Here is a 12,692-nt window from a genome sequence, read left to right as displayed (position 1 = left end):
CTCTGTCTCCCTATCCAATGCACACAGACTTCTTGTTCCGTAATTTTCCTGGTGCAGCTGTTTATAGAATATCCTGGGCGTATTCATTTCAATAGATACATAATAATGCAGACATCCACAAGTGAAAGCTGTATTTTTTTTTGTTTTCAAATTTTCCTATAGATTGTAATGTTTTTTTCTACCTTGCATATTCAATCACTTCGTACAACTGCTTTAAATAATCAGTAAACAAATTTAATTGCTATATTGTGGTTTTAAATTTAAAATCTACACTCTGAAGCTCAAGTTCCAGGAAAACCACCTAAAAAAATTTTAAAAGAAAGAATAAAGCCGCACAAACAAAAATCCTTTCTTTCTTTTAAAGTACAAAATAAGAAAGCTCCAGCAGAGATTGGTCACATCTTTACTTGTGGTTCACCAAGGAATGCTTATGTCATTTATACTTTTTTTATAACAATCTTTGAAAATTAATCTAAATACAGTCATGCATCGTTTAACGAGAATACACTCTAAGAAATGTGTCATTAGGCAATTTCCTCATTGTGCGAACATCATGTACAGTACTTACACAGACCTAGATAGTACATGTTACTATACACCTAGGCTATAGTGTAGCCTATTGCTCCTAGGCTACAAATCTATACAGCATGTTATCGTATAGAACACAATGTAAGTGTCTGCATATCTAAACACAGAAAAAGTATAGTAAAAAATATGGTATAAAAGATAAAAAATGGTACACTTGTATAGGGTGCTTACCATGAATGGAGCATGCAGGACTGTAGGTTGCTTTGCATGAGTCAGTGAGCAAATGAAGGCCTAGAACATTACTGTGTACTACTGTACACTTTCTAAACACTATACACTTGGGCTACACTAAACTTAAAAAATTTTTTTTTCTATAATAAATTAACCTTACTTAGTTCACTGTAACTTTGTTACTTTATAAACTTAATTTTTAAAAATTTGTTAACTGTTTTGTATTAACACTTAGCTTAAAACATAAACACATTGTACAGCTGTACAAAAATATTTTTTCTTTATATCCTTATTCTATCAGCTTTTTCTGTTTTTAAATTTTTTTTTTTTTTTTTTTTACTTTTTAAATTTTTTTAAAAAAAACTAAGACATAAACACACACATGAGCCTAGGCCTACACAGGGTCAAGAACATCAAGATGTCACTAGGTGACAGGAATTTTTCAGTTCATTTATAACCTCATGGGAACACCCATTGTTGACTGAAACATCATTATGCAGCATGTGACTATATTTACCTTTACTAAGTACATGACACAGGCACTTCAATCAGTCAATGTAGAAGATACACAGAAAAATTTATTGTTTTGTAATACTACATGCCAACAATTTTGGCTTTTAAGACATTAATTTTAAAAACCTAAACTCTGATCTACATCAGTGGTTTCCAGTAATTTGAATTTCAAGGAATATAAAAATAAAAAATAATTAAGGAGATTCCCAATTTGCCAACAAAGGACACTATTTTATAAAAGAAAAGACATTAGAAAGATAAGAAGGACATAAATCCAGAATAAAGGGCATCCTTTAAATTGATAAATTTAACATTAGGAAAGCATTATGTTTTTTCTTATTTTTCTCATTTTGACACACACTAGTGAAAAAATTGACACAAACTAAAAATGGAAAGCCACTAATTTATATTCCATAAGCCTAAAAATATTGGTTAGGTCACCTTTGGTACCATATAAATTCAATGAACCGTGAAAATCAGCAACTTACAGTTCCTGCCTAAGCCTTCTTATCTTGGCTTTAGCATCTGCCAGTTCCACTGACAGATGTTGTCGACTTTCTGTTCGCTTCATGCCTGGAGAACCACAGGGTGACTGTGCGGATGAAGAGGCATGGGGCAGAAAATGAAGACCATCCCGCTCTTCAGAGAGCTCTATGATAGTCTAAGAAATTATAGAAATAAACACAGACTCAATTTTAGTACTCTACGTATCAGCAAAATAAACACATCAATACTATTCACTGAGTCTAAGTATTATACTACAATATCAAAAAAATTCACTGGTCAAAAACATTTTAACTTTGTCATATTTAGCTGCCATTTTTAAAAGTTTCATTCAATAGTTGTGCATGAACTATTTAGTACGTAACACTAGAACAAGGCTTAATTCTTTTATCCTTTCCTAGTTTTTTAAAAAAAGAAATCAACTTTATTTTATTAATAACTAGATTAGATAGCAAATGTTAGAAAGACATAAAAGATTTGTTGACAAAGGAAGGAAATTAACCCAAGAGTGATCTGTTTAGAACTGTGCTGTCCAATAGCCAGTAGCACAGGTGGCTATTTAATTAAAAAATTTTTAAAGCTAAAAGTCAGTTCCTTAGTCACACAAGCCATATTTCAAGTACACAACAGCTTTATGTCTATATGTGGCTAATGGACAACCCAGAAATACAAACTTGCCATCGTTGCAGACTTTGATTGCAGTGCTCTAAAATTAAAAACAGGCATCTCAGAAGGACTTAACAAAACTTCAGAGGTTTAGTTCAATCTCTTTATTCTGCAGTAAGGTAACTGGGGCACAGTTATTGATTTGCCCATGATCACACAGCTAGCTAATAGCTATGCCAAGGCTCCCACATCCTACGCTCTACATCCTATGTGCTCTCTCCTACATACTAGTTCCAACCTGTTTCTTAACTCAAAGCTTCCTTTATTCTTTCCTCTAGAGACACTCTATGGGACACAAATCTCCTCCTTTTCTAAACCTAAACTTTAAGAGCTATTTAACCCACATGTACCTCACACAATCATATTCCTCCATTCCCCTAAAATCCCTTTTCTTTATTGGTAAATTATCTCAGGCTTTTTTTTCAAATTTCTCAGGCAAACAGAAATTGTCTTCTGTGGCAATTTCAACTGTCCTACTACTCTAGAATGGGTACAGTCACCACATTGGGACCACGAAATCACCACCCTTGATTTATTTCTCATCATCAAGTCTTATCCACCCTCAGTGAATCACTGTGCTTTTTGTTTCTTCTTACAACCATCTACCAGAATTCATTTCTTTATCCTTGGGATACATTTCAGCACCTGCATCAAGGTCTGTCCTATCTTCCTGCCTGCAACCATCACTTTCAGATTCCAGTGTGCCTGTTGATAAACCACAGAAAATGATTTCCCAGTTCCTTTTCTCTCTACACTCTGTCTCCCTATCCAATGCACACAGACTTCTTCCTTTGTGGCATGTCTCCTTTACTATCATTACCCCACATCACCATACCCACACCTTAACCTCAACTCCTACCCCTTTTGCTCAAACAGATTATTTCTAGCAACTCTAGAGTTTCCTTAACCTGGAACTACAATTAGACCCTTAAATGTCACTCTTACTTTTAAATTTAACACTACCATGCTGTTGTATGATGATGGCTCACTCTTTGGGGAAAGGGGGAATTAACATTTACAGAACTCCTAGCTAGGGGATTTTCCAAGATCTCATTCAATACCATAATCTGAAATAAAGGAATTATGTTTATTTGTGACATGAAGAAACTGAGGTGCATATCGATTAACTCAACCAAAGTCACACAAGCAATGATAGGGATACCAGGAATTCAAATTTAAGTTTGACTCCAACACTATGTTATCTTCCTTACCTACCATCAGTTTTCTCTATTCCTGCTCCAAGATGATAAAGCTCTAAGAAAAAACAAAAAGTCACACAGCCCTACTGCAGATTTTGCCATCCATTTTCAATTAATCTCTACTACCCATCTATTCTCTTACTGAAATCTTGCTGATTTCCTAGCAAATTTCCCCATGATGACTGTTGCAAATATATTCCCTTTACTCTACTTAAGCCAACTGCAAACACTATCATTTACTTCAAACAAATAACCTCTCCTCCAATTTGCCAAAGAAACAAAACCACCTGGGATTAACTCCTCCCTTTTTATGCATTTTTTTTTTTTTTTGCTCCTAACCTATATTCTTTATTTAAACATTTGCAGTTTCTTTCTTCCTACTGGCTTTTTTCTCCTTGTTCTTCAAAGATATACAAGTTTCTTCCATCTAGGAAAAATAAAACCATATTCCCTCTTGCCACTTCTTGAAGTGTGTTTTGTAGGTCTATTGACACTACCTCATCATACCTCCACCCAGCATGCTGATCCCAACTTCCCTATCTCTGTAATAGTGTTATTAATATTCATAGTAGCCCAGGCTCCACATCCTTGGGGTCAACTTTCATTTATATTTTCTTACTGTCCCAAGTATCTTTAATTTTGCTTTCTAATATATCCTAACTCTAACAATAGTATCTGGTAGATAGTATTTAATAAATATTTGTTCCATGCGCAAACAAATTAGCACTTAATTATATGCTAACTCATTTTTTCACTTACAAATAATGCAAATTTTCTTAATAAACCAGATATAGTCCTTCTCACACCTCCTTTGTATCTCTTGATCTCTTATCTAGTACAGTATGGTGCACAAAGAGGTGCTCAAAAACATTCAACTAAGCAATTCACAAAATGGAGAACAGAAGAAAACTACAGAAGACACATACTACATTTGAACTCAAGAGGTGATGAAATGGGGCTATCAAGAGCTTCCATATGCCAATGAAAAGAATACAAAAGATGGAGGGAAGGAAGGGAGGCAGAGAGGGAAGAAACAAACCCAGTGTAAGTGTCCAGAGGTATTTTCCATTAAGGATTATTTAAACATTGTGACTTTTCTCTAATCGTGGTAGCTTCTTGAGCTCAAGGTTTTCCGTACATTTTCAGAATAATCTGACAGAAAATGTTATTAAAGTAGAACTCTAATTTCATAAGCCTTCCTTGATCCTTCCAACTAGAAGTTACAAGTAAATCTTCCTTCTTTAAATTCCTATAGTATTTAGAGATATATCATTTTTGGTATTTACCACTTTAAAAATTTTACTACAGTTAATTATTTTATTAAAATAACTTCCCTATTAGACTGTAATAATCTTTGGTTCTTTTTTGAAACACTTTGTCAGTTTGTTGCTCCCAAGTATTCTAGCATAAAATCTTCCAAAAAGTAGGTGTTTCTTAATATATATTAAGGAATGAACATAAAAAGATACATCAATGCTAAGAAAAAAAATCAGATGATCTACTAGATGACCTATTAATTCTACTTATAGAAATCATTAAGGAAAGGAATTAGAGATGTACTCAACATAATCATGGATTTGGGCAAAGGTATTAAAATATAATGGTTAGGAACACAAGCAGTGGAGTTAGACAGATCTGTCAAGCTATTTAACTTTTCTGAGCTCAAGTATCTTCATTTCTAAAATGGGGTTAAACTTACAGCACAAAGTCTGCCATAAAATAAACAGTGATAATGAAGAGATCTTAAATTCATTAATATGCTATTTGGCTTTTAGTAAAAGGAGAGGACTGAAGTCACTGTTCTATAGCACTAAAAATAAAAAAGTAAAGAGAAATATATTTAGACTGAGGTGAGACAATTATAACAAAATATCAATCAAAATAGAAAAAAGTTAAAGAGAAAATCTTATTTCAATCCAACTGAATGATATAAAATCATTAGATTTATATACTATCTTTACATTTGTCTAATATCTTGTCATTATTTTAAATGACCTTTTTTTTTTTTTGAGACAGAGTCTCACTCTGTTGCCCTGGCTAGAGTTCCGTGGCGTCAACCTAGCTCACAGCAACCTCAAACTCCTGGGCTCAAGCGATCCTCCTGCCTCAGCCTCCCGAGTAGCTGGGACTACAGGCATGCGCCACCATGCCCGGCTAATTTTTTCTATATATATATTTTTAGTTGTCCAGATAATTTCTTTCTATTTTTAGTAGAGACGGGGTCTCCCTCTTGCTCAGGCTGGTCTTGAACTCCTGACCTTGAGCGATCCACCCGCCTTGGCCTCCCAGAGTGCTAGGATTACAGGCGTGAGCCACCGCGCCCAGCCTAAATGACCTTTTCTAATTCATCTATTGGTGATCCAAATTGGAAAAAACTTCCCCAGAGAATTGGATTTAAACCAGCTAGCAACTTGTTTCCCAAATATCTGAGACAAGAGAATATGACCACTTTTTTATTCCTTGTTTAAAAAAAACAAATTCAAAAAAACTGCTTAATCAAGCAGAATAATATATTTTAAGAGGTTTTTCAAACAATCAATTTATATAGTATTTCATATTCCTTTAGTTTTGTCAGAGTCATGTAATGACAGGTATTTTGTTCACTCCATATTAATCACTTCATTTAAATGAGATCAAACATTTTATACATGCCCATCAGTCATATAAAACCAAAGTACAGATTTTTAGAAGTAATTTCTCAGAAACTGGAGAATACCTTATTGTAATACCTTAATAACTTCCAATATAAATAGAGGAATGTTCTAGAAAATGAAGAAAGCAGTAAAAAGACACTAAAACAAAAAGAAGACACAGCATATGGTTCAAAAATTAGAATGAAATGGAATGATCTAAGTATCTCAGGATAAGTTTGATACATAGTAGGGATGTCTTTCAATTTACTCTTTCCTGTCTTTGGTCTCACTGCCCTCACTTTAAAAAAAAAAAAAATTGTTGCTCTAAAAATGTTTGTTTATTTGTTTACTTTTTTAAGAGACAGGGTCTCCCATGGATATGTAGACTGGAGAGCAGTGGTGTGATTATAGCTCACTGCAGCCTCAAACTTCTAGGCTCAAGAGATCCTCCTGCCTCAGCCTCGCGACTAGCTAGGACTACAGGTGCATGCCACTGAGCCCAGCTAATTTTTTTTTTGTAGAGACAAGGGTCTCATTATGTTGCTCAGGCTGGTCTCAAATTCTGGCCTCTGGCAATCCTCCTGCCTTAGACTCCCAGAGTGCTGGGATTATAGGTGTGAGCCACCGCAGCCACCCTTATTTATTTCTTGTATTTTCTTCTCTTTTAATGCCTGAAGAAAACTCGAAAATTCTCATCAGAACTGAATATCCTCTTTAGAGACATGAAAGCTTTGTTCTGAAAAAAAAATCTTTAGGAATTTTCTCTATGTAGTCTTTCATTGGTCTCAAGAGTAATCATATAAATTCTCTATAAATGAGCTCAAAACTGTCTCGCACATGTAAATGGAACAAATGATAAAAGTTATATGTTCTCCTGAATGTCAGAGTACTTTGCTCTGCTATTAAGAAAATATTACTCACCACCACGTGCACTAAAGTCTAGACTTCTCTAAAATTATAAATTGCTTTTAGAGAGTGCAGACAGAAAATTTGGTGCAATGTTACTCTCTTTTAAAAGCAAAGTTCTGTCTTAAAGGAACTTATAATAATTCTTTTTAAAATCACACTTCATCATACTAACTACAAAAATTTGAGATCTTTTGTGAGACATTTTATTCAGAACACCTGTTATTCTCCTTTTATTAATACTTATTTCTCCAACTTCAAAATGTGGCAATAAAACTAAGAAATTAACCTTAAGCAAATTCTTATGCTTCAAGGCAATAATTTTTCCACTTACATCAACCATATTTTCAGTTTCACACTTCTGTATTGTTGCCAGAGATGTGGGAGTGACTTAAAAAACACACACAAGCAAAATCAGAATAATACTAATTTAAAATGAAAGTAGAAAAGAAAACTTAATTGCAATTCATTTACTAGCAATTTAGGGTTCCTGTACATCCTTCTGGTTCAAGTGTGTTCTACAACAAAAAAGACACAGTACCTTATTACCTGTACCTAAGAAACAGAGTGTCAATTCTGAAAAACTTCTAAGGCTACTATTTTCTTTTTTGGAAAGCAAATTTTCACAATATATGAAAGAAATTTACAAACCTCTGAATGTTCATCTCTCTCATCTATAAGTCTTTTTAGATGCAATGCCATATTTTTCAAGAGCGGTTCTATGTCCTCCTGAGACATATCAGTCACTTCCATCCACTGCAGATCAAACACATTTTCCTGATTATGGGTTACCTTTAGAAAAGCAACAAAAAAAAAAAAAAAAAAAGGCTAATATTGAAAAATCTATTTCATTATAGTACAATATTAGCTAAAATATTATATAACTCACATAATAAAAATATAAAAAGCCAATATATCAAAAGAATAGTATTTGAAATTAATGATGAAAACTGTAACTAAAAATTGATTTAAATATAATCTTTAAATGAATTTAACATTCATTTTCTAGTCAACAACAACAAAAAAATTAATTCAAGGCATTCCTAAGGGAAAATAAGATTGATATATCTGACAACTTTTTTAACAAAATCAATTGAACTTTTCTTTAGGTAAGACTTTAAATTTATTTTACTTGAATTCAAAAGCAAGAGGTTTTTCATCTTGTAGGATATATGTTATTGCACTTTTATATTTGGAATAGCTAAGTCTTTATAGATTCTGAAGATCACATTGTTGTGAACCTTAGGAGAAAGGATTCCCATTATAAAGATATTTACAAGAATGGAAAAGTTATGTAAGTGAATACTTATTGCTTATTTTCTATTTCTCACTGTGATTTTGATACGTTGCTTTAACTTTTACAACAAACGGCAAAAATTAACTTTCAAGGATGGTGGCAAATTCAGTAACTTGGAATACCTAGCATTTATTTGAAATGAAATAAAACCACATAGCTATCACAAACAAACATGTATAAAGGGAGACTACCAATAAAACTATATCTTGTAAAGTACTAATATGCTTACTGTTGACAATTATGTTACAAGAAATCTGGGCTCTATGAATGTTAACTAAGTGAAAAGATGATCTGTGGAACACAAAGTCATCTAAATAAAGAATATTTTAAGTACTATAAATTTTCACTATTTAAAAATTTTCTCCTTTCCCTTTTCTTATCAACTTGTAAAATTTAATATATTGTAATTCTAAAAAGTCTTTGAGACTAAAAGCCCAAGGATAGATAGATGCAGAAAAAGCAGCTTTTAAAGTCAATCTTAACAAATAAATTTTATTAACTTCAATTATTTGACACTGCACAATATGCCCTAGATTTAAGTTTTATATGATTGCTACAAGTCATTAATGTGTTTATAATTCAAGTAATATCTTCAATAAAAATTATGCTATGTCCATTCATTCAAAAGAAAATCATTAGAATAATTAAGCTTATCATCTTCCCTCACTGAAGTTTTAAATTACAAGCAGCGTTCCACTTTCGGCTATTTCCATTCACTGAACTATTCATTCTGTCTGTCTAACAAAGACACATATACTTCATTCCTCATATAACACTTTCTGCCTATGTCCCTATAGATAAAGGCAACAGTACATTTGTAGTTAGCACTGTGCCATGTATAAGATGATTCATTTAAAGAACTATCTCTAAAGAGAAGACCATTTGTATAAAAGCAGGGTGCATTTATATTTCATCTTGATTTGTTCTTGCTTAACCTTATGACTTAAAAGTATTTTTGGAGATATACAAATAAACATACCACGGTTTCATAAATAGTACATAAAAATTGTATACAGGTCATTACCTCTTGAATATGTGCGGCAACTGCTGCTTTTGTATCAAAATCTAAACCTTGAATTCTTTCAATAAATTCTTCTTTTTTCTGACACTAAAATAAATGAATAAAATAAGTATTCATACTGTGTAGGGTACAGTCCTTAATATGTTACATATAACTAAACTTCATCAGGTTTGCCTATGTTTTGAACAGTACAGTAAGGGTTTTGTTTTGCATTTAAATTGTCCAATATGCTTACCTAATAAACAGATAGCAATTTAGAAATATATATTTTAAAAAGCAAAGCAATGAAAATCTATACAATTTTTATGCTGGAAAGTTCTAAAGTGGGAAACCATTACACAACCCATCTGAGGTCAGTACAATATTATTATGCTAACTTTACAAACAGAGAAGTAAAGAATCAAGAACTTGTTTCAGAGAGGATAAGTTACTTGCCAAAAAACACAGTGAGTCAGTGGCAGAATTCGGAATACAGCCAAAATGCTCAGTCAGTCCCTGGCTATCACCAAACAACACAGCCTTTCTTCTTGGAAAAAAAATTTTTAAGCAATTTTTATTTCAAGCTTACAATTCATTCTCACATCTTCATCCCATCAATCCTAATAAAAGAAACCCACTTTTGTAGCCCGGTTCAACATTTATAGGGTAATACAATAAATATCTGACTTGTTCCTAACAGAACAAAAATTTACCAGGGGCAAAATTTAAGAAGGTATATACACGTACACATGTAACCAAATAGAATAAAGGCAGCAATTCTTTATTGTGTAACTTCTTTAAAAGCTTTATATAAATTAAAATTATTAAAATGCGAACCTAATCTTTTTTTCTTCCAGTATCAACAGTTTAACATGCATCTTAATCTCTGCCTCTATCTACATCTTGTATGTTGCAATCCAAATGCTAGTGTAACTGTATTCTTGTAGCTACTAAATGAGAAGTGCATACAAAATAGAAAGCGCTGCCTTGTCTAACTTAGATCCATCTCCTGGGCCAATTACTGAAATACTAGTGAAGACAATATATTCACAAAAAGAAAAACTGGTTCTTTGATCATGAAACTTACAAGGCTGATTTATACTCTCCATATTTATCTTATCAAATTGTAACACTCTATTGCTATTGCCATACAATTTAACTAATAAGCACACTACCATCAGTGCAGAAAGTTCTATATCTTATAAAAAAACAAAATTATTATGATGATATGGTTAAAACTAAATTACCAGGAATGTACACTTCCTAGATGTGATTATGAAGTCAGAGTTTTGGGTGGATGGGATAAAAATTAATGGGTTTAAAAATAAAAATTTGTCTAGCAAACAGTATTTGACAGGCCTTGTGAGAACGTTAAGAATTACTTTTAATTGTACATTTGTAGCATACATAAAATAACTGACTTTTCAGGTATAGTAACCTCAATTTTTTAATGCTTTTAAAATTATTGACCTATACATAGTTTCTGAGCCAATCAGAATATAAAATGGCAGTTATTATAAAAGGCAATGACTATGACTCACCAAAGAGTCCCCCAATTTAACTGCCATATCTTTCTCTGCTTTCAGTTTAAACTAAACAGATAATATTTCCCTCTTCTAAGCCCCGGAGCCACTGTTTCTTTATTTATACTATATTTAGGAGCTCACCCATTAGCACAGTCTCAATATAATCAATGAGAATTTCTCCTTTATCCTTAAAATACACTGAGTTTCTACTAAATCTCATCTTACTTTAAACTCTAAGAGTTTTAAGAATTCTGAAAATGTTTTATAAATAGGCTTTCTTAAACAATGAAGAATGAATTTCACAGGATCTTAGAGGACAAAAAGGAAAAGACTGTCAAGATGAAAAAGACAGAAAAAGATTCAAACTCTAAAGTTGAATAATCAGAACAAATGTTCTATATCAGCACTGGATAATACAGCAATCACTAGCTACATGTGGCTCCTGAGTACTTGAAATGTAGCTAGTGCAACCAAGAAACTGAAATTTTAATTTTATTTAATTGTAATTAACTTTAATTCAAATAGCCACAGGTGGCCAGGGGCTATTGCATTAAACAACCTAGCTCCAGAGCATAAGAAAGAGTTTAAGAGTTTAAGCTCTTAATACATTATTCCTCAAATTCCTCATATTTTCACCTAGTACTTTCAGTGCTCTCTCATCTTGAAAAAAGAAGATAGGCTTCTGTGGAAAAACTATATTATCAAGGAAAGGGCACCCAGAACAAGCTATTGAACAAAAAAATAATAAAACAAGAAACACCTTATAGCAGTTCAATTAAGAATAAGAAAAATAATCACATCATAGTTCTTAACAAATCACAGTTCTACCAAAGACCAAAATAAGCCACATAAAAGAAATAAAAATAGAAAAATTAAAATTCCCTGTTTAAAAGATGATTATCATCCAAAAAACCAGAAAATAACACATGTTGGTGCAAACTAGATATGGAAAAACTGAAACCTTTGTGTATTGTTGATGAGAACGTAAAATGCTACAGCCACTATGGAAAACAGTATGGCAATTACTAAAAAAATTAAAAATACAATTACCATACATGGTCCAGCAATTCCACTTCTGAGTAGATGCCCGAAAGAATTGAAAGCAGGTACTCGAACAGGTATTTGTAAACAAAATGTGGTATATATATATATAATGCAGTATTATTCAGCCTTAATAAGGAAGGAAATTCTGACATGCTATATAGCATGGATGAACCTTGAAGACATGCTAAGTGAAATACGCCAATCACAAAGGACAAATACTGTACAATTCCATTTATTAATAATATGAGGTACCTAGTGTAATCAAATTCACAGAGGCAGAAAGTAATATGGTGGTTGCCAAGGGCCAGTGGCAAAGCAGATGGGGATTTATTGTTTAATGGGAACAGAGTTTTAGTTTTAAAAGATAAGAAAAGTTCTGGAGATGGAAGGCAGTAACGGTTATACAACAATGCGAATGCAAAACGATATGAATACCACTAAACAGTATACTTAAAAATGGTAAAATTCATATTATGTGTATTTTACAATTTAAAAATAAAATTTTAAAATCAAAACAATATCTGTTCCTAGCACTCTGGGAGGCTGAGGCGGGCGGATTGTTTGAGCTCAGGAGTTCGAGACCAGCCTGAGCAAGAGCGAGACCCCGTCTCTACCAAAAACAGAAAGAAATTAATTGGACAGCTA

The 12,692-nt window shown here is 32.7% G+C and overlaps 1 protein-coding gene across 1 annotated transcript in view; it reads right to left on the bottom strand.

Annotated features, from left to right (window-relative positions):
- Positions 1–12,692, bottom strand: part of CCDC88A (coiled-coil domain containing 88A) — a 172,323-nt gene that overhangs the window by 88,770 nt on the left and 70,861 nt on the right. Inside the window, exons 9-11 of the mRNA XM_012649837.1 lie at positions 9,502–9,585; positions 7,832–7,972; positions 1,761–1,933 (exon numbers count right to left, since the gene is read on the bottom strand). Coding sequence (XP_012505291.1) covers positions 1,761–1,933; positions 7,832–7,972; positions 9,502–9,585 — 398 coding nt within the window. The remainder of the gene's footprint in view (positions 1–1,760; positions 1,934–7,831; positions 7,973–9,501; positions 9,586–12,692) is intronic.

This window comes from Propithecus coquereli, unplaced genomic scaffold (assembly GCF_000956105.1).
Source record: "Propithecus coquereli isolate 6110/MARCELLA unplaced genomic scaffold, Pcoq_1.0 Scaffold305, whole genome shotgun sequence".
NCBI classification, from domain to species: domain Eukaryota; kingdom Metazoa; phylum Chordata; class Mammalia; order Primates; family Indriidae; genus Propithecus; species Propithecus coquereli.
Note: the sequence above shows the minus strand (reverse complement) of the source record. Positions and strands in the feature narration are given on the sequence as shown.